Below are 18,921 nucleotides of genomic sequence, written 5' to 3' on the forward strand. Positions count from 1 at the left end.
TGAGGTACGGGATTGTTTCGTCTCCACAATGACAGGGCTGTGTAGCCAGTGAGGAACCCTGGCTCACATCGAGCCAGAGGGGATTGACTTAAGGCTAGCAGAAAATCTTGAGACTGACCTTTTCTGCAGAGGATGGAGGATAGTTTTGGACAGGTTGCTCTGAAAGGCGGGACTAAGGAATTAGGCTTCAGAGTGCCTTCCCTTGTGGGAGAACACCTTCCTTCCAGTTTCAGAAGACAGCATAGCAACAAATAAGCAAAGTAAAACCAAAGAGCCCCTAACCCACCAGGACTAAACAGGAGGACTATCAAAACAACTGATAATGAAAGAATGTAGGTGGAAAGGCATATGACAGCCCTCCCCAATATGGTGCCCTCCAGATGCTTTGGGCTACAACTCCCTAAGCTCCAGCCAGCGTGACCAGTGGTCAGGGATGATGGGAGCTATAGTCCAAAACACCAGGAGGGCACCAGGTTGGGGGAAGGCTGGCATAGGAGATACCTGATGGGCTGAACTTGTCTGACAAGGCAGAAACTGCTAACCTCCAGTTGTCTCCTCAGAAGCAAGAGCTGCAAAATGAAGGAGATCCTCCATCCGCTGCAGAAAAAGCTGATCAAGGCCTGCCATTCTGTTTTCCTGCAGTGGAGGAGGACATCCTTGGATGGGATATAGAAGAGTGATACCGGTGCCAGCTGGGCCCCCTTGCCGCAGTACACACACCAGGGCAAACGCTCGCTGGAGAATCCACCTTCTGGAGGACGAATGTCCAAACCTAGTCCATATGATGTGGAATGTTGTTTTTTAATGATCTAAACGTTGGTTCTCAGCACTTTAGGTTCACCTCGTTTTGTTGGTTGGGCATCTAATCCTCTTCAGCTAACAAACTACAAGGCCAGACCGATCAACTACAGTTGCAATCAAAATTATTCAACCCGCATTGCAGATCAGGTTTATTGTAAAAATTTACAGACTTTCAGCTGTTTGCAATGAACAAATCAAACAAAAGCAATTGAAATAGCTCAACACAATGAATGCTTCAAGTGGTTTCCCCAAATTCAACAGAAAATGCAACTTATGACTTCTCCAGTCTCGACATTATTCGACCCCCTGAATAGAATCCCTCACAACAGCACAAATATGCAAAACAGGTGTTGCCTCAAGTACACCTGATGCAACTAATCAAGAGCTTCATTAGATGCACCAGGTGTGCTTGAGCTGGAACACATGACATACCTGAACTGGCGAGGGGTTTGTCGAGTGTCACGTGTGACTGCGTGTTAGAAATATGGCTATGTCAAAAGAATGGTCCAAAAAGTTAAGAGACCATCACCCTTCACAAACAAGGAACAGGATACAAAAAGATAGCGAAGGCACTGAATGTTCCTAGAGACACCGTTAGAAGCACAGTTCGCAAGTTCAAAGTTAAAGGAACAGTGGTTATACTACCTGGACAGGGCAGAAAAAGGAAGCTATCAACAGCTGCAACCAGATTTCTGAGAAGGCAGGCTGAGAAAAAACCCTCGAGTGACTGCAAAAGACCTGCAGCAAGACTTGGTGGCAACAGACACTGAGGTTTCAGTGAGCACAGTAAGGCGCATACTAAACGCAGGTTTCCATGCCAGAACTCCAAGACATACACCACTACTGACCCAAAAGCACAAGAAATGTCAGCTCCAATATGTTCAAAATCATATAAATAAGCCACAGAAGTGTTGGGATTCTGTTCTGTGGGGCGATGAAACAAAACTAGAACTTTTCGGCCCGACAGATCAGCGGTATGTCTGGAGGAAGAATGAAGCACACGCTGAAAAGAACACTCTGCCTACAGTTAAGCATGGTGGTGGCTCGGTGATGCTCTGGGGCTGCTTTGCATCCTCTGGCACTGGAAACCTGCAGTGTGTGGAAGGCAAGATGGATTGACGTATCAGGAAATCCTAGGAGAAAACGTCATGCCGTCTGTGAGGAAGCTGAAGCTTGTGCATCAGTGGACCTTCCAACAGGACAATGACCCCAAGCATACCTCAAATTCCACCAAGGCTTGGTTGCAGAAGAAGTCCTGGAAGATTCTACAGTGGCCATCACAGTCACCTGACTTGAACCTCATAGAAAATCTCTGGTGGGATTTGAAGAAGGCGCTTGCAGCACGCAAACCCAAGAATATTACTGAACTGGAGTGGGCTAAGATTCCTCAGGAACGCTGCCGGAATCTGGTGGCTGGCTATGCATCTCATTTGCAACAGGTCATTAACAGAGAAAGGGTGCTCTACTAAGTACTAAAGATGCTTGCCATGAAGGGGTTGAATAATGTTGAGACTGGAGAAGTCATTATAAGTTGCATTTTCAGTTGAATTTGGGGAAACCACTTGAAGCATTCGTTGTGTTGAGCTATTTCAATTGCTTTTGTTTGATTTGTTCATTGCAAACAGCTGAAAGTCTGTAAATTTTGACAATAAACCTGATTTGCAACAGGGGTTGAATAATTTTGATTGCAACTGTACGTGACAGGCAAAACCTATTGACTAGAAACTGCACCTTAGGCAGACAGAGGGGTACCCGCTGTGGTGCTTAGTTAACAATAAGATGCTAGGCACAAGATGACAGACGTGTGTGTGCACGTGCGCATGCACAGAAAGGGGAGGGCTGCTCACTTATGCAACAGATGATGAACTAAAATCAGAAAGTGCTGCTGAGAAACCAGTAGCTCAGACAGTTCAAATTGGGCTGTTTAAAAAAAATCACAGGGAGTGAAAACTGCACCTGGCTGACAGACCAGACAACTAAGGAAAGAGTTTCCTCAGGTCACTGAAATACAGACAACATACAAAGAGAATGCTCTTTATTTTTAATCCTTCACAAAAAAACCCTATATATTTACATTTGGGAATACAACACGCAACGTTTTTGCAGGCCGTCATGTGCCTCCAAATCTTCCGTATCAAGGTGGGAGGTTTTTCCTCCTTCCCAAAGGAACCTACAGTCTGCAGTCCACTAGAGATGAGGATCACTGGCAGTCCTTGAGCATGGCATGGATGGCCTTGTATTTCTGCTGCAGCTCTTCAAGTTTTGACGCTGAAAAAGTAAAATATCGGCTAGCTACGGCACAGATTGACTTAAGTATCGGGGGGCTCTGGAGCCGTGCACTTTTTTTACTTTAAGCCTGGCAGCCCCCCTCCCCTTTCCTCTTCCACCTGCTGCTATGGAACCTACATTCTTTGGAAGGAGACCCAGGGACTGATTGCTCCAACTCTGAGTGCCACTACCCAGGCTAACACCCAATTTGTCCTATACTTAACATGCTCTCACCTCCTCCTGGCTCAGAAGGTAAGTTTCCAGCGTGTGTTCCCTAGGTTTCCATCCCCTGAAAGAATGGGACCTTCCCACCAGGTTAAGGCAGGTCAGAATGAGCAAGAGCTAAGAAAGCATTCCAGTTTTAAGGCAGGTCAGAATGAGCAAGAGCTAAGAAACCCTCCCACTAGGGCCTTGGCTTGGAATCTAAGTGGAAAATGGAATTTCGCAATTAGCATTTTAGGAAGGGGAGTTGGCAACCTCTCCAATTACGGGGAAAGAGTGGAATGCTAGAGACGAGACTCCACACCAAGAGGGGCAGCCAGGCACATAGTAGCAACCTCTACTTGGGTGTAGAACTTACGCAGCGTGGCTTTGGCACTGCCACACCAAACCACCTTCTCTCCGTGCTGTCGTTTCACCCTCTCCATAATGTGCTCAGATGTTTTTGTAACCTGGGCCAGACTTTGCAGCTCCTGTAGGCAGGACCACACAAAACCAGAGAGCCTGATCAGCTGCATCGTTTCACAAGCTTAGTGCCCTCATCACCTCCAGCTGGCCAGGACCTTGAGCTCCAGGCGCCAGCAGAGAAGCTATCACGGATCAGAACCCACATCCATCAGATGCATGAATGATCAGTGTGTGCGCATGTGTGTATACATGCACGCAGACATGCACGCATATATATGCAATCTCTAGAGGGGTAGCGGTGTTAGTCTGTTGCTGCTAAAACAAGTATGTGTGCGTGCAAACTGGCACAACAGCAAAGCAACGAAGATACTATGGATGCAGTCTTAAATAAATACATACATACATAAAAGAAATATAGGCCAGCAGTGTAATTTCAAACTATATTTAGCACTAAAATGTTTCAGCTTCCACCTGCATCAGCAGCTAGGGGCTGACATGATGGGATGTTCCTCTGAGTAAAATAATCCACACACAGAGAAAACTAGATGCTAGGTAGGTAGAACGCCAGCATGGTGTAGTAGAGAGAGAGTGCTGGATGGAGCTGGGCGATCCGGGTTCTAGTCCCCACTCGGCCATGGAAGCTCACTGGGTGACTTTGGGCCAGTCACAGACTCTCAGCCCAACCTACCTCACAGGGTTGTTGTGAGGATAAAATAGAGAGGAGGAGGCTAATGTAAGCCACCTTGGGTTCCTTGCAAGAGATAAAAGGGCAGGATATAAATGCAATAAATAAATAATAAACCTTCTTTCTGACCTGTTCTCTTGCGTGCTAGTTTCCTATGTGCAGAGCTTACTGTATATGGAGACCCACCTGCACTCTGAAGTGGTACAGCCCAGCCACAGCTTTACTGACTCAGTGAGAACTAGACCTAGGGAAGGAGTTTCCTGGGGAGGCAACTGGGTGGCTGCTAGGAAACTAAGCATGGCATGCTCGAGCATTTGCTGTCCCTAGTGCCACACTCATGATTTCCCCAAGGTGATGACGGAACCAGCAGGTGTCATCTGGCAGTGAGAGTGAAAGGGCATTTCCCTAAATCACAGCCAGCTGGACTCCCAACCCTGAATCCTTCCCCGTCCACTGCACACGCACCTGCACACACAGCAGCAGGCTCTGGTGCACAGCCTGGAAGAGGGGGCCACAAGGGCTCAGCCTGGGAGCAGGGCGCTCACAATGCTTCTGCAGCTCAGTCTCGTACACTTGCTCAAAGGCCACGAGCAGCTGGTTGTAGTCAGAAACGATCAGCTTGAGTGTCTGCAGAGCTGTGGCGCCGTCGCAGGAAGCATCTGCACCAGCCGGGTCCCCCTGCAGGAAGGAACACTGAAAAGACCCCGTTTTGTTAAAAAAAAAAAAAAAAAGTGGCCATGCACTTGGGGTGACTGCCAGACTTTGCTATGTCCTCACCCACCCTCATCGCTGGGCAAGACAACGGCCACTCCCTTCCCAAACAGCGAGCCACAGGACTGGCGTCAAGGGTAGGCATGGTCGGGCACCTGCTGAGGGCCCACTCCCCAGCAGGGGCCCACTGACAGGAGACCCCTGGACTTGCTCCTCCTCTTCACCTCTGCAACCTGCTTGCTCATTTGCTTTTTATTCTGGCCCAGTCAGCAGTGGTGGTAGGAAGGAAGGAAGGAAGGAAGGAAGGAAGGAAGGAAGGAAGGAAGGAAGGGCAGGAGACACCCCTGCCTGCTTGTTCCCTGGCTCTCTGCCTGTCAGCAACCGAGCAGGAGCAGGAGCAGTGATGAGAACGAGGAAGAGCAAGAGCAGCTAGTGAGAATGGCAGCAAGAAGGCTGACTCACAGAGGGAGGGGGCCCGCTGAGGGTGCCTTGCCCAAGACAGCCCTCAAAAGCCTGGAGCTGGCCCTGGCCTCTGGGATCAAACCAGGAGTAGGCACTAGAGAGGATCAATCCTCCCATTGTTCCTCAGAGTTCTCAGTGAATCTGACCTTAATTTGGATTTCTTATATGAGGTGCAGAGGGAATTCAATGGCTGGGGGAGGGGCCTGTTCCAGTTTTAAGGTGAGGAAGCAGTGGAGATGGGAAAATGCAGAGAAGGCAGGAGAGGGCCAGGTTAGTCTCCTAAGGATGAAGGAGAATGACCAGAAAGGAGGCCAGTTGATTAGGAATTTTTAAAAAGTGTATGCTAGGGATTAAAGAGGGGCAATTATTCCCCTTGGAAGGAAAATGATCCACAGGGAAGGCACATTTAAAATGCAAGTTGCCCTAAAGCTATGGAACATCTTCTAAAATGAAAGTCTCCCACATGTCTGTGCAGCACACAGGAATCCGCGTGTCCACTGCACTCTTCCTGAATGGCTTTGCTGGTGTAGGCAGAAAAGGGACCAGAGGGTCAGATAGAATCTACTCTGGGGAAGCTATAACTTCCACCCAACACACATACCACAAAATGGCATCCCCGCCCCCCCACCGCCCCCACCGCCACAGAGGAACAGGAACAGCAGTAGTCAGCAAGCTCTTAATGCTGAGGCCCTGGCTACTATTCCAAGCCATTTCAGATTTCCTCTTTCTGGTTTGCATGTCTGGAAATTCCAGGCATCAACTGGTTGGCCCATTGTGGGAAACGGGCTGCTGGACTGGAAAGGCCTTTATTGTTTACTTGATTTGTACCCTGAATTTCTACTAAAAAATGGCACTCAAGGCAGCCTTCGGTGTGATCAAGCAAGGCTCTTTGTAAGATGGCCCTTGTGGTAAGTTTTTAAAAAAATGCTTACATCCATTACATATCAGCATGTCAGGCACCTGCCAGAAAAGAAAGGTGGCAAACTTTAAAAGGCAGCACCTCCCATGAGAGTGAGAAAGGGCCCCAAAATCAGTGATGAAGGGGAGTTGAGGGACAGACCCGCAACAACAGGGCTACAGGGATGGGATACAGGAAATTAAGACTGAAGAAGGGAAGGAGGCAGGGGTCTTAACAAAGATGGTGGATGAGGCAGCAGATGGAGGAAACATTTAACAAGGACGGAGGGAGTAGACAGGGTCCAAGGGAAACACAGATAGGGCAAAGCCATCTGAGAAAGGGAAATTGGGGCTGGCAATTCTCCTCAACATCTTTAGGGCCATTTTCCAATATGCATTTTCACCACTTGGTTGGCATCTCTGTTGTTGTTGTTGTTGTTCAGTCGTTAAGTCATGTCCGACTCTTCGTGACCCCATGGACCATAGCACGCCAGGCCTTCCTGTCCTCCGCTCTCTCCCGGAGCATGCTCAAGTTCATATTCATTGCATCGCTGATGCTATCTAGCCATCTCATCCTCTGCCATCCCCTTCTCCTTTTGCCTTCGATCTTTCCCAGCATCAAGGTCTTTTCCAGGGAGTTTTCTCTTCGCATTAGGTGGCCAAAATATTGGAGCTTCAGCTTCAGTATCTGTCCTTCCAATGAGCACTCAGGGTTGATTTCCTTTAGGATGGACTGATTTGACCTTCTTGCAGTCTAGGGGACTCGTGAGAGTCTTCTCCAGCACCACAGTTCAAAAGCATCAATTCTTCGGCGCTCAGCCTTCCTTATAGTCCAGGTCTCACAGCCATACATTACTACTGGGAAAACCGTAGCTTTGATTATACGGACCTTTGTCGGCAAGGTGATGTCTCTGCTTCTCACTATGCTGTCTAGGTTTGCCATAGCTTTCCTCCCAAGGAGCAAGCGTCTTTTACAGTCACCGTCTGCGGTGATCTTGGAGCCCAAGAATACAAAATCTGTCACTGCTTCCATTTCTTCCCCTTCTATATGCCAGGAAGTGATGGGGCCAGATGCCATGATTTTCGTTTTTTTAATGTTGAGTTTCAAACCAGCTTTTGCACTCTCCACTTTCACCCTCAACAAGAGGCTCTTTAGATCCTCTTTGCTTTCTGCCATTCGGGTGGTATCATCTGCGTATCTGAGGTTGTTGATAATTCTTCCGGCAATCTTAATTCCGACCTGTGATTCATCCAACCCGGCGTTTACTGACATCTCAGTAGCAAAATGTAAATAATCCCCAAACTACAGCCCATATGGCTACTGAGCTCACCAGCGGCTCATGATGAACCTACACAATGTAAAACATGGGGTGCCCACACAAGGCAGTGCCGATGCAGCTCAGGACTGTGCCGGCAGAGGAAATAAGTTTCAGGGAACCCAGGGAGCAGCCACCAACCCACCCTGCGCATCACAAGGCTCCCACCCTCACCTGACAAACCGGCCCACAGACTGCTTACCTGTGCTCTGAGATCTTCTAAGGCTGCCGCCGCCTCTTCCTGCTCCTTAAGTGAATCCAACAGAGTTCTCTCATGGGAAGTCATTGATAGTAGGGCCCTTTAGAACATACATGGACAGGGAGGGTGGGCATCAGGACTCTGGGACTCCACCAATGGGTTGATAAATAGGGAAGAGGCAGGAAAAGACAGTGGAATGGGAGGAAGGGGAGCGGGCATGAGATCTGGGGTTCAATCCCCAGTTCCTTCTTACATGAGCCAAGTCCTTCCCTCTTTCCCTTTCTGGCTTTGCGAGGGCCGCTCAGACAGCTCTAGCCTCACTTTAGAACTAGAAATGACGGCGTTCAAGGACTTCTGGGCTCTCTTCTTTTCCACAGGCATACGAACTAGGGAGTTCACCTTTTCTGCAGTATGTCTTCACCCACCAGGAGGGGCTTGATGTCTGAGCTCCAGGGATGACACTCTGGGTTCAACACAGCCTGCAGATTAGAGCTGGTGAAAACCTGCTTCATGAATTCTTCATTCTTCTTAACTATGGCTTGGAATGATTCCTCTGTGCTGGAAGAGAAAAACAAGGAGATTGGGGAACTATAGGGGCAGGATGCAGAGGCACCGTGACCCAAGGGTGCCTGGGCAGCTTACCAGGTATCCTGCAGTTCCAGTTCTAGCCCTGGGAAGGAGAATCGAGTCTAGGAAATTGGAACAAAGGAAGCTGTAACCTAGCTCTGTTACCAGAAGCGTATGTGGCTCAGTATAACCATGGAAGAAGAGGCTCTAATAGGGTCAGGGCTCTATCCTTGGTATCTAGAATCAGAGCATTCTGGCAGCGGGAGGCTGGATGGCACAAATTGCCATGCTGAGCACAGAATTTGGCCTTTGATGATTGGTGAAAGGAGGAAGGGAAAAGAGATATTATTATTATTATAATATCATCATCATCATCATCTAAGAGTGCATCATGAGAACGAGTGTGGTGTAGTGGTTAGCATGTTGGACTGGGACCAGGGAGACGCGGGTTCTAGTCCCCACTCAGCCATGAAACTCACTGGGTGACTTTGGGCCAGTCAGACTCTCCGCCTAACCCACCTCACAGGGTTGTCGTGAGGATAAAATGGAGAAGAGGGGGACCATGTACGCCTCCTTGGGTTCCTTCCAAGAGGAAAAAGGGTGGGATATAAATGTAATAACCAAATCAATCACCACCACATTTATATAGTACAGGACACCAAAAGAAGGAAGTGGCCTCAAAGGCTACTGGACCCTAAAACTGGGACACCAGAACCAATTTCTTCAGAAGAACTGCTTAAAGTTTTCCATACTATCTGAAGAAACTGGTTCAGTGCCATCCCTGTTCAGCTGCTCTTGAAGAAGAGTCTCCCAATTCAAAACTGAGTCCTCCCGTGCACCTTTGAGGTTACCTCTTCACTTCATTTCCTTTAATGCTTGCAAGACCCTGACTAGTGGCATGTCTGTGTGTGTTCAAGGCCAAAAACAGAAGAGAAAAACTTCTCAAGTACCAAAAAAAGCTATAATAAACCCAACACATTTCAGAAAGATATTTCCTTTCTCAGGGGCCTCTTGTCTTTTTCCGCATATATCTTGCAAAATCTTCCTAATGCTTCCTTTGTTTCAAACCACTCGGAAAGCCATCGGAAGAAGCATTTCTCATCCTTGTGTGGCTGCCAAAAAAGGTCCACAAGGTTGTGGTGTGTTTTTGCTGACAGTTGGAGGAATTGGGGGGATGCGACTGGGTTGCCAGTATCTATGAAGTGATTGTCTGAGACCCTTACCACTCATCCAGTTCCTGTCTATCTGCTCCCGCCGCCACCACACATAGCCCCAAATATTTCACTGATCTTCCCTCCTGAGTCGGTGATAAAAAGATACACATCTAAACATTGGACCACAAAACATCCAGGGACCAATTTGGCCAGGACACAGTCATAATATGCTGATTTATTCCAAATCTCAGAATCAGCTGGCATTTTGTGAGTACAGAATGCCAGACTCTCTGCCAAGAGGACCGATTCAATCCTGCTCAGTGTGATGGACAATGAGGCCAAATACTCAGTACAATGACCATTCAGTCCAACAGATCCCTCCAGCCCAACAGCAGCAAGACCCAGCCCCTCAGCAGGGGAGATGCTGATCTCCTAGGTGCTCCAATAAACCCGCTCACCTGGAAGAAGTGCTGCAGTCCAACATCGTGTCAGATATTGTGACATTACCCTGGCACGGAATCACAGCCAAGAGTTGCTCCAGGAAGCGGAGCTGCTTCTGGGCACAGGCCTTTCCCTGTGGACAAGGAAGAGGGTAAGAACACAAGACAAGCCTTGCGGTGTCATGGAGGGTCCATCCAGCCCAGCATCCTGTTTCCAAAAGTGGCCAACCAGAGACCTCTGGGAAGCCCAGAAGCAGGGCATCCCCCCACCCCACACCCTGTGCACTGTTTGTCCCATGCTCAGCAACTGGCATGCAGAAGGACCCTGCCTCCGAACATAAAACATATTTAAAAGGGCTCAGAGGAAAGCTATGAAAGGTTCTAGGAAGGCTTAAAGAAGAGGGTAGGTTAGTCTTTTTTTTTTTAATGATATAACCTGAACTTTGAGAGAGCTAACATTTATCTCAGACAAAAGGGGAACAGCTCACTATGTTTACTGCAAGTGGGTCAACCTGCAGCAGAGAGTTGAAGTTACAAGGCAGCAGCTTTAGATTAAAAATGGAGGTGGGGGAACATCCCCAGTGAACAGTTCAGCAACGGAATAAGCTGCCCAGGGAGGTGACAAGAGTCCCCTTCCACAGGCATTCCCCCGGTGCTTACCTTGATGAGATCCAGGTCATCGGCTTGACAAAGCATCAGATCATATCCCAGCTTTGCCATTCCTGTCAGGACAGGAGGCAGTTTTAGCTCAGGCTCACAGCAATATGCATATGCACGTGTATGCGCACGCGCGCATGCTCTGTCTGTCTGTCTCTCTGTCACTCACACACACACCACACGCCCAGGCTTAAATCTACTCTGGAACACCTGTTTAAAGAAAACTATCCCTCCGCTACAGCAAGGCACAGGCTCCCATTCACAGTGCAGTTCATGAAGCACCTGGCACACGTGAAGCCGCTTTACATGGGACAGACCACTGGCCCAGCCTAGCCCCGTCTGGTCTGCTCTCAACTAGAATCAGCCCTCCAGGGACTTTGGTGGAGGACTTCCCTTTCCCAAGTCTACTCCTGGAAGTCCTCCTAATGGTGTATATGTCAGGAACTGAACCTGGGCCTTGTGCATGCTAAGCAGTTATTTATTTAGCCCACCTCTCGCCTGGCTGCTATCAAACTTCCAAGGCAATTAATACACATTCCCAACACACAAGAGAAAAGCCAAACTACAAATGTGGAATAGCAGACACCAAAGAGGAGCATGTGCTCTGCAGCTGAGCCATGCCCCCCCCCGCTGGCAATGCGCAACAGCTGGAGTGAGAACTGCTACATCCATGGCAGGATCCGTACCGGCAGAACAAGCCGACTAACACAACGATGAGACCTCAGTTTGAAGAGGTCTAGAATTCCAGCCTAACATGCAATATCTTATCATATTGCACTTGCGGCAGCGAAACTTCGCTACTGTGCTGTTATCAGAGGAAACGACAAACAGCAGCTGTGGAGGACTGGGTGGACTGATGGGATGAGAGAGAAGTAGCAGGCTTTCCTCCTTTTCCCTCTCAGACACAGGCCAAACTACACGTTATGTCATTCACACATTTTTGAAAGCATGCTTAAGCTGGCCACTTTTATTTTGAAGGAAAAACAGCCGTGCGGGCCCCCACCCTGGAACATGTACCTGATTGGATTGGGGCCCCATGCTGGTTTCCCACCAGAAATCCTTCCTGAACTGCTGTTTGCCCCCCCCCAAAGGTGGGGATTTTTAGCAGGAAATGGTACAGAGCCCCAGTATGATTAGGAACACACGCCAGTTTGCCCCCTTCTTTATACCCAGCATGGATGCTTTCCCTTCAAAACAGAAGTGGCCAACGTGAGCACACCTTTTAAAAAGTGTGTAATAAGTCAGACCATCTTGACAGTTTAATTTTTAAATGCTGGAATTGCTCCAAGCAAGATGACAAAGGAGCTAAATCTTTGCTGGCAAAACCATCCTACATTACTTGAAGCCAGCCCACTAAGACACATTTCTATCCCCTATATCCCAGCATCAGATCTTTAGCTGCCCAGGCACTTGACAGCTTTCTAGCCCTGAATTTACCCATTTTGCAACTCCAATCTACAAATGGCAACCTTAAAATGCAGAATAAAAGGGTGTGCCCCACCATGTTAGAAAGGCCTACTACTTGGTATAGTTACATTTGAGTTTCTCTAGTTTTACATAGCTTTCAAAAATGCAAGTTAACCAGTTTTAACACTTCCACATCTGCACAGTGACACCACCATGGCTAGCTCCATAAGGTGCCAGGGCAGAGCAGATGCTAGAGCCCCAAGGCAGGTAGGGCGCCCCACTGAGGAGATCTGTGGAAGCTGAACCAGATCTTCAAAACAAAGACATCACACCGTCTTTACTTCCTCCTTATCTTTAATTAGCACTGCGCAGCCAGAAGACAACACCCTGGAACACAGAATTGTGATGCTGCCCTTTAGTTACACTACTGAGAATTGGAGGGCAGTATTTTTACGAAAGATTAGGTGCAAGGCTTGGTTTGCACAGGTCAACTGGCAGAGGACCCTTTTGAGTGGCTTCAGTGTGTGCTACCCCTGGCATCCCTGGGTGAAACGCACTGATGGTCTGTTACCTGGAACCGACAAAATCCTGATGCCAACCATAGACATCACATTGACCAAAGTCATGCATCAATGTTTTTTAATTCTTCCAAATACCACATGTATTGCCCCCCCACAATGTGGGAAATGTCATTCCCTTCCACAGGAAGGATCCAATGTCACATTCCTCTTCCACAAAGAATAGCACCCAAGGACAATGCTATGCATTCTTTATGCCTGTATCTGTTCACAGTATAAAAAGATGCATATCTACCACAATTAGACATAGACTCATAGGGTTGGAAGGGGCCTACAGGACCATTGAGTCCAACCCCCTGCTCAATGCAGGAAGCTGGATTCCCAGGTGGTCTCCCATCCAAGTACTAACCAGGGCTGACCATGCTTCGCTTCCGAGATCAGACAAGATCAGGCACATCCAGCCCTTTATTACTGTTGTTGTTATTAAGCATTGCAGTTTGTCAGAGGCCACCTAGTGTGCTCATAGCTGAAGTGAGGTCTGTCCATGAGCTTCCCAGTTCAGAGCTCAGTCTCATAGCCACTAGGCCAGCCTCCCCAAACATGGTGCCCTCTATATGTTTTCAACTGCAACTGCCATCAGCACCAGCCTGCATGGCTAATGGTCAGGAATGCTGGGAGTTGAAATCCAAAACGTTTGAAGGGCACCAAGTTGGGGAAGGCTGGCCTAGCAGCTATGAAACTGAGCTCTGAATCTCCTTCTAGTCAGTCCTATCGATCCATCTGTATATAAATGCAGCCAGTTCTACATTCCACCACATGAGTCTTAGTGCGGCCAAAAGCAGAAGGCGGTTCTGCAGAGAATGACATGAGGAAATACAGGCAGGTTCTGGCTTGGTTTTCAGTTGTTCCCGTGGAGTTCTATGGGACAAGCCAAACAAGATGCAACCTAAGATTATACAGTTGACTGAAGACCAAAGCTGCCCCTTCCCTGTCTGCGGACATCAGGGGCAGGTTTAGCCCCTAACGCAACAGTGTTTCCAGAAGCATCCCTTTATCTTCCCCCAACAGGCATAAGTAGCAGCTATTCATTTATACAGGAGAAATTAAAGCTTTCTGGCTGGAACAAATTCTGTCCACCATACCTGACACAATGCAACCTGGCCCCCACCAAGAGGTATATTACATGGGGATATAATTTATGTCTGTGAACAGAGCACAGAGAAACACTGCAACCCTCCTCCCACATCTCCACCCAGGTGCCCTGCAAGGTACAGGCCCTCTGCACGTATAATTACACACACACACACACACACACACACACACAGCATGACAAGCATTTCAATAGTTTTCCAGCAAACTATACTGAAATGTCGTTGATTACATCCTTGTCCTTTCAACCCAAGCACAACATATACCTTTTATCTTTAAATCTGACTGAGATTCCATGAGAGATGAGAACTGCTCTTGGAGAGGTGGATACACACTGCAAGGGAGAGCAAAAGGGGGGTCACAACCTTGCTGCAGGAAGGATTGTTAACAGTTGCAGAATGGATACAGCTTTGCTCCAAATCTGGCTTCAGCAATACAGCCGGTGTTATTACTGGGAAAGACAGCCAGAAATTCTTCCCCACCTTTTCACAAATAAGAATTAATTCTAATTATTGGAAAAACAGCAAAGAGGAAAAAATGGTCTGGGCTTGAGAATGCAAGAATGGCACCACACTATGTAGAAAATTTGGGGTGGACAATTACTGAAAGTGATGACAATTATTATTTTCTAAAGTGCTTTCAAAACAAAGCACTGCAAATAAGCCAGGCTTACAACCTAGCAGTACAGAAAGCAACAACTCCACCAGCCCATAATAGGGACATGGGAAGGGGCACAATAGGAAGGTAATAAACAGGGATGAGAAGAGTGCCAACAGCAGAGGCACAAGGGCAACCACCGTAGTTTAAAAATTCCCAAGGAGCTCGGAGACGGTTTTCCTAGAAAAGTCCAGGATACAATTGTGCTGCGCCCTACCTTGCAGCTGGCTTTATGGAAAGAATTGGAGGAGAAAGGATTAAAGGGCAGTTGCTTGGTAATTACAGGCGCAACAACATGGAATTTAGTTCTAGCTGATCTGACTTCTCTATCCATCTATAATGGCCATGCTAGCTGGGAATTATGGGCGCTGTAGTCCAACACATCTGGGAAAGCTGATTTATACATAAAGCCTGTTCTGCATCCCATCAAACCAGTATGACTGAATCCAGGGAGAAGCTACAAAGACAGGGGCTACCTCAGTCCTCAATAGTTCCCATGCAATTCTACGGGTCAAACAAGCTGCCAGCTGCCGCTGTCTCACCCTCCTGTCTCTTCAATATCTCCTTTGCCCCCCAATCCCACTTAAACGCCTCCTTTTCCTTCATTCTTCCTTGCAATTTCTTGTCCCACCCCCATACACAAGCCCACAAGGGTCTCCAGATGCCCAACAGCCTACAAAACATGGAACTGGGTTGAAGGCCCGTCCAAGGCAAACACGTCTCCTCCTGTTTCCCCACTTATGGACACAACACCAGGAGGGAGATAATTGGCTTTGGACACAGGAGAGGATTAACATTTTCTGCCAGCTTCCATCTGCGAGGGCTAATTCAAATATTAATACCCCTATGTGGAGGCCACTGCAAGTCACCTCTGAATGGCAGCACTTAACATTTGCAAGTTGCATCCTGCATGGTTTAACCTTGCCATGTAGTGAACCTCTACACCAGGGCCACCTGCTCCTGGTGGTACTAGCATAGAAAGTCAGAGGAAAAGTGGTGCTCGGGGGCCATAACTGCCAAGTGGAGCTCTGGGACAAGAAAGCAATTCTGAGCTGAACTGGGAACAGCAGCTGAACTCACAGGAAATGAATATAAAACCATCTAGTTTTAGAAATGCGAACAAATATAAAGCAGCTACAGATCCTCAGTAGGAGCAGAAGAAGCTGTCTCAGGCAGCTAACCCTGTCCAGCTAGGAAGTAAGGAGAGAAAAGAAGACCCAAAGGGAGTAAGGCTCTAACTTGGATGGCCATTACCTGATGCAAATCCATTCCAATATGTCCAGGCGATGGGGTGAGGGGGTACACAACAACTTTTGTATGTCTTTAGCCTCTGACTGGTAGACACCCTCTAGTGCAGGGCAGCCCAATTCCTGTATCATGGAGAGAAACAAGGTGTGTGTGTGTGTGTGTGTGTGTGTCTCCATTCACTCTATGCATCACTCTACAATTCTCCTTAAGCCCTATAATGTAGGCCCTAAAGCATGGGTAGGCAACCTGGTGTTTTGGACTACAGCTCCCATAAGCCCCAGCTAGCATAGCCAATAGTCAAGGGTTATGGGAGTTGTAGTCCAAAGTATCTGGAGGGAATCAGGCTGCCTACTCCTGTCCTGCAGGATCTCCATCACTACAGATACCCATAGTCCCACTTCACCTTCACCTTCATACATACCTATCCAAGGAAGGAAAATTTCCAACTCCTAGTGATACTATACTTAGCAAGTGTACAGGATCAAAAGTGTCCAAAGAATCTCATGTGCATTCCTACAGTAATCCTTACAGCAATCCTGTAGGGTAGGCAGGAATTCCTACATGTCAGAATCAAGCTTCCAGACATCCCTAAGGGTGGAAAACATACCCAGTTTCTGAAGCCCCAAATTCCTCTGCCTAGGATCTATCCAGCATTTCCCCAGCCCATTGGTGGGATGGCTTAACTCCTACTGTACTCACCTTGCATCCCTGCCCCATACTTCTTAGATCATAACAATTTAACTTTGCATTAGTCAATGTATTTTTTGTGCTCAAGGCTATGGAAGAAGCCACTCTCTGACATGAGCAAAGGTATTTGCATTCAGGGCGAGCCATTCTCAGTAAATATTCTTGACACTTTTCGGCTATTTCTGCATTTTCCCTAACAAGAATTCTGCGTAACTGAAAAGCTAACACATTCCTGCAATAACAGAGATCAAGCAGTCTCATAAAAAAACATGCAAACTGTACACTGGATGGGATATCATGTGTAGAAGCTGACTTTTAAAAGAAGTTCCACAAAACTCAATGATCAAAGGGCACAATTTGTTAAGAAGGGCTTCTGCACACGCTCCATCGACAAGAGGCTGCTCTCTTACACAGCTGCTCCTCTTCGTTTCAATTGGACTTGAACAGGAGATCTTCCCAATGGATTGTGCCCCAAATTTGGAAGGGAAGGCAGACGTTTTAATTTAGTTCTACAGAATGTGACATGGCCTTTTATTTCCTTGGTGTTCAGATATATACCAAATGGTCCCCACGAGACAGACAAATTAAATCCATAGAGCCAGATCTGCATTACAGCATAAGAAATTTCCCCACACATACAGACACAGGCTGTGGAGTTGGCAACATCAGCGAACAGAGAGCACATTACTTAAAAACACACACACAGATCTGCATCGGAAATGCATCTGATGTTCGGAAATATGGGGTTACTTTCCTTTATTCTATTAATATCGACCTGAACGAATTTCCTGTGTACTAATTGCTGAAGGCAAAGAAGAATGGAAGCAATTTAAACTATCCTTATTTTAAAGCTTGTGCTTGTCTGTTTGCTTGGGCAGAGGGGTGGGGGGCGGGGGTTGTTTATTTAGGATGGGATTGGGGACTGAGAGGGGGGTGAGAGGAAATGGAACAGAAGCTAGGAGTCTCCACTCCAAATTTCAACTCAGGCACAGGCTGAGGTGAATGCAGCGATATGCCTGTTTACTCAGAAGAGCTGCTAAAACCCTGTGCACCCTTCCTTGAACTTCCTTCTGAGTAAACATGTGTAGGTTCAGGCTGCAATTCCTACACATGCTTTCTAGGGAGTAAATCTCATTGCATTTATTGGGATTTGGGAATTACTTCACAATACATGTATTTAGGATTTCATCACAATTGGCCTTAGCCAAATCAGCCTGTAACTCCACAACATGGAAACAAGATTGACCTTCCTCAAAGGCTTGCTGTAAGGTTTACAAGATCTAAGAAGAACCCTGCTGGATCATACCAAGAGGTTATAAAGACTAGCATCCTGTTCTCCCTAGCTGTTCCTCCCCCTGCAAATGGTGTATTGCCTCTGAACTTGGAGGTCACATCATGGGTAGTCATCACTGATAACACTTTTCTTCCATGAATTTGTCTGATCCCCTTTTAAGGCCATTACTATCTTTTCTGGCAGCATATCCTATAAATCAGCCTTCCCTAACCCGGTGCCCTCCAGATGTTTTGGGCTTCAACTCCCATCAGCCCCAGTCAGCATAGCCAATGGTCAGGAAGGCTGAGAGTCGTAGTCCAAAACATCTGGAGGGCACCAGGTTGGGGAAGGCTGAAATAAATTAATTACATACATTGTATGTTCCTGAAGATCTTTGAATTATCTAAAAAGTACCACATAAGTGCTTATTATTAAGATAGTAAGTCCATCCCTCCCTAGGCCCTGCTGGATCAGCCCAAGCTCTCTGAAGTCCAGCATCTCGTTCCTGACACTGGAGAGCCAGGGATGCTTCACAGAGCTTGCAATCCAGGCATGAAGGCCACAGCCACCCTTCCCTCTTGTGTCCAGCGTCAGGTATGCTGCCTCTACACGTTGAGGCTCCAATCAGCTATCAAAGCAAAGAGCCATGTGCAGAGGCCATTTTACTGAAGATGCATCTAGTTGAATTACACTGCATCCCACCCAATTCTGCAGATTTGCATCTCTCTACACCAGCCTTCCCCAACCTGGTGCCACCCAGTTGTTTTCCACTACAACCCCCATCAGCCTCAGCCAGCATGACTAGAAGCCAGGAATGCTGTAGTCCAAAACATCTGGAGAGCGCCAGGTTGGGGAAGGTTGCGATAAGCAATATGTCAACCTCCCCTGACCTGGTGCCCTCCAGATGTTTTGGATTTCAACTCCTATCAGCCCCAACCAGCATGTGGTCTGGAGAACTCGTCCAAAACATCTGGAGGGCATCAGGTTGGGGGTGGCTGATCTACCCCCACCATAGAGGCCCCCGCCTCACATCCACCACAAATGACAAGTAGCCCCCACACCTTCCTAAAGACGAACCCCATCACCTCCCATTCCGTCGCTCCGACGCCACCCGCCCCGAGGACACTCCACTGCGGGACGGAATACCTTGAGCCGCTCATAGAGCCCAGCAGCCGCAACGGCCGCCATCTTCCCGCCC

At 47.7% G+C, this 18,921-nt stretch overlaps 1 protein-coding gene across 2 annotated transcripts; it reads right to left on the bottom strand.

Annotated features, from left to right (window-relative positions):
- Positions 1-783: 783 nt before the first annotated feature.
- HAUS7 (HAUS augmin like complex subunit 7) lies at positions 784-18,921 on the bottom strand. 2 transcript variants are annotated; one of them, XM_084836016.1, is made up of 10 exons: positions 18,870-18,921; positions 15,770-15,885; positions 14,125-14,192; positions 10,788-10,849; positions 10,146-10,261; positions 8,366-8,524; positions 7,970-8,066; positions 4,847-5,074; positions 3,650-3,761; positions 784-3,069 (listed from the first exon to the last, which is right to left on the bottom strand). In XM_084836016.1, the coding sequence occupies exons 1-10, from the start codon at positions 18,909-18,911 to the stop codon at positions 3,002-3,004; spliced, it is 1,068 nt and encodes a 355-aa protein (XP_084692142.1). In that variant the 5' UTR covers positions 18,912-18,921; the 3' UTR covers positions 784-3,001. The 2 variants fall into 2 exon arrangements, with proteins under 2 accessions (XP_084692142.1, XP_084692143.1); XM_084836017.1 differs by having other exon boundaries at positions 2,820-3,069; positions 4,847-5,059.

Source organism: Heloderma suspectum, chromosome 2 (genome assembly GCF_057233095.1).
Source record: "Heloderma suspectum isolate Gila_16-S chromosome 2, 16-S_ref, whole genome shotgun sequence".
In the NCBI taxonomy this organism is placed as follows: domain Eukaryota; kingdom Metazoa; phylum Chordata; class Lepidosauria; order Squamata; family Helodermatidae; genus Heloderma; species Heloderma suspectum.

Excerpts from the sequence above, each read along its gene's own strand:
- HAUS7 (XM_084836016.1), bottom strand. The coding sequence starts at position 18,911 with ATGGCGGCCGTTGCGGCTGCTGGGCTCTATGAGCGGCTCAAG. Across the intron at positions 15,886-18,869 it reads GGCTCTATGAGCGGCTCAAG|GAATTGGGCTGCCCTGCACT; the intron begins GTATTCCGTCCC and ends TCCATGATACAG. Across the intron at positions 8,067-8,365 it reads GAAGACATACTGCAGAAAAG|GGCCCTACTATCAATGACTT; the intron begins GTGAACTCCCTA and ends TATGTTCTAAAG.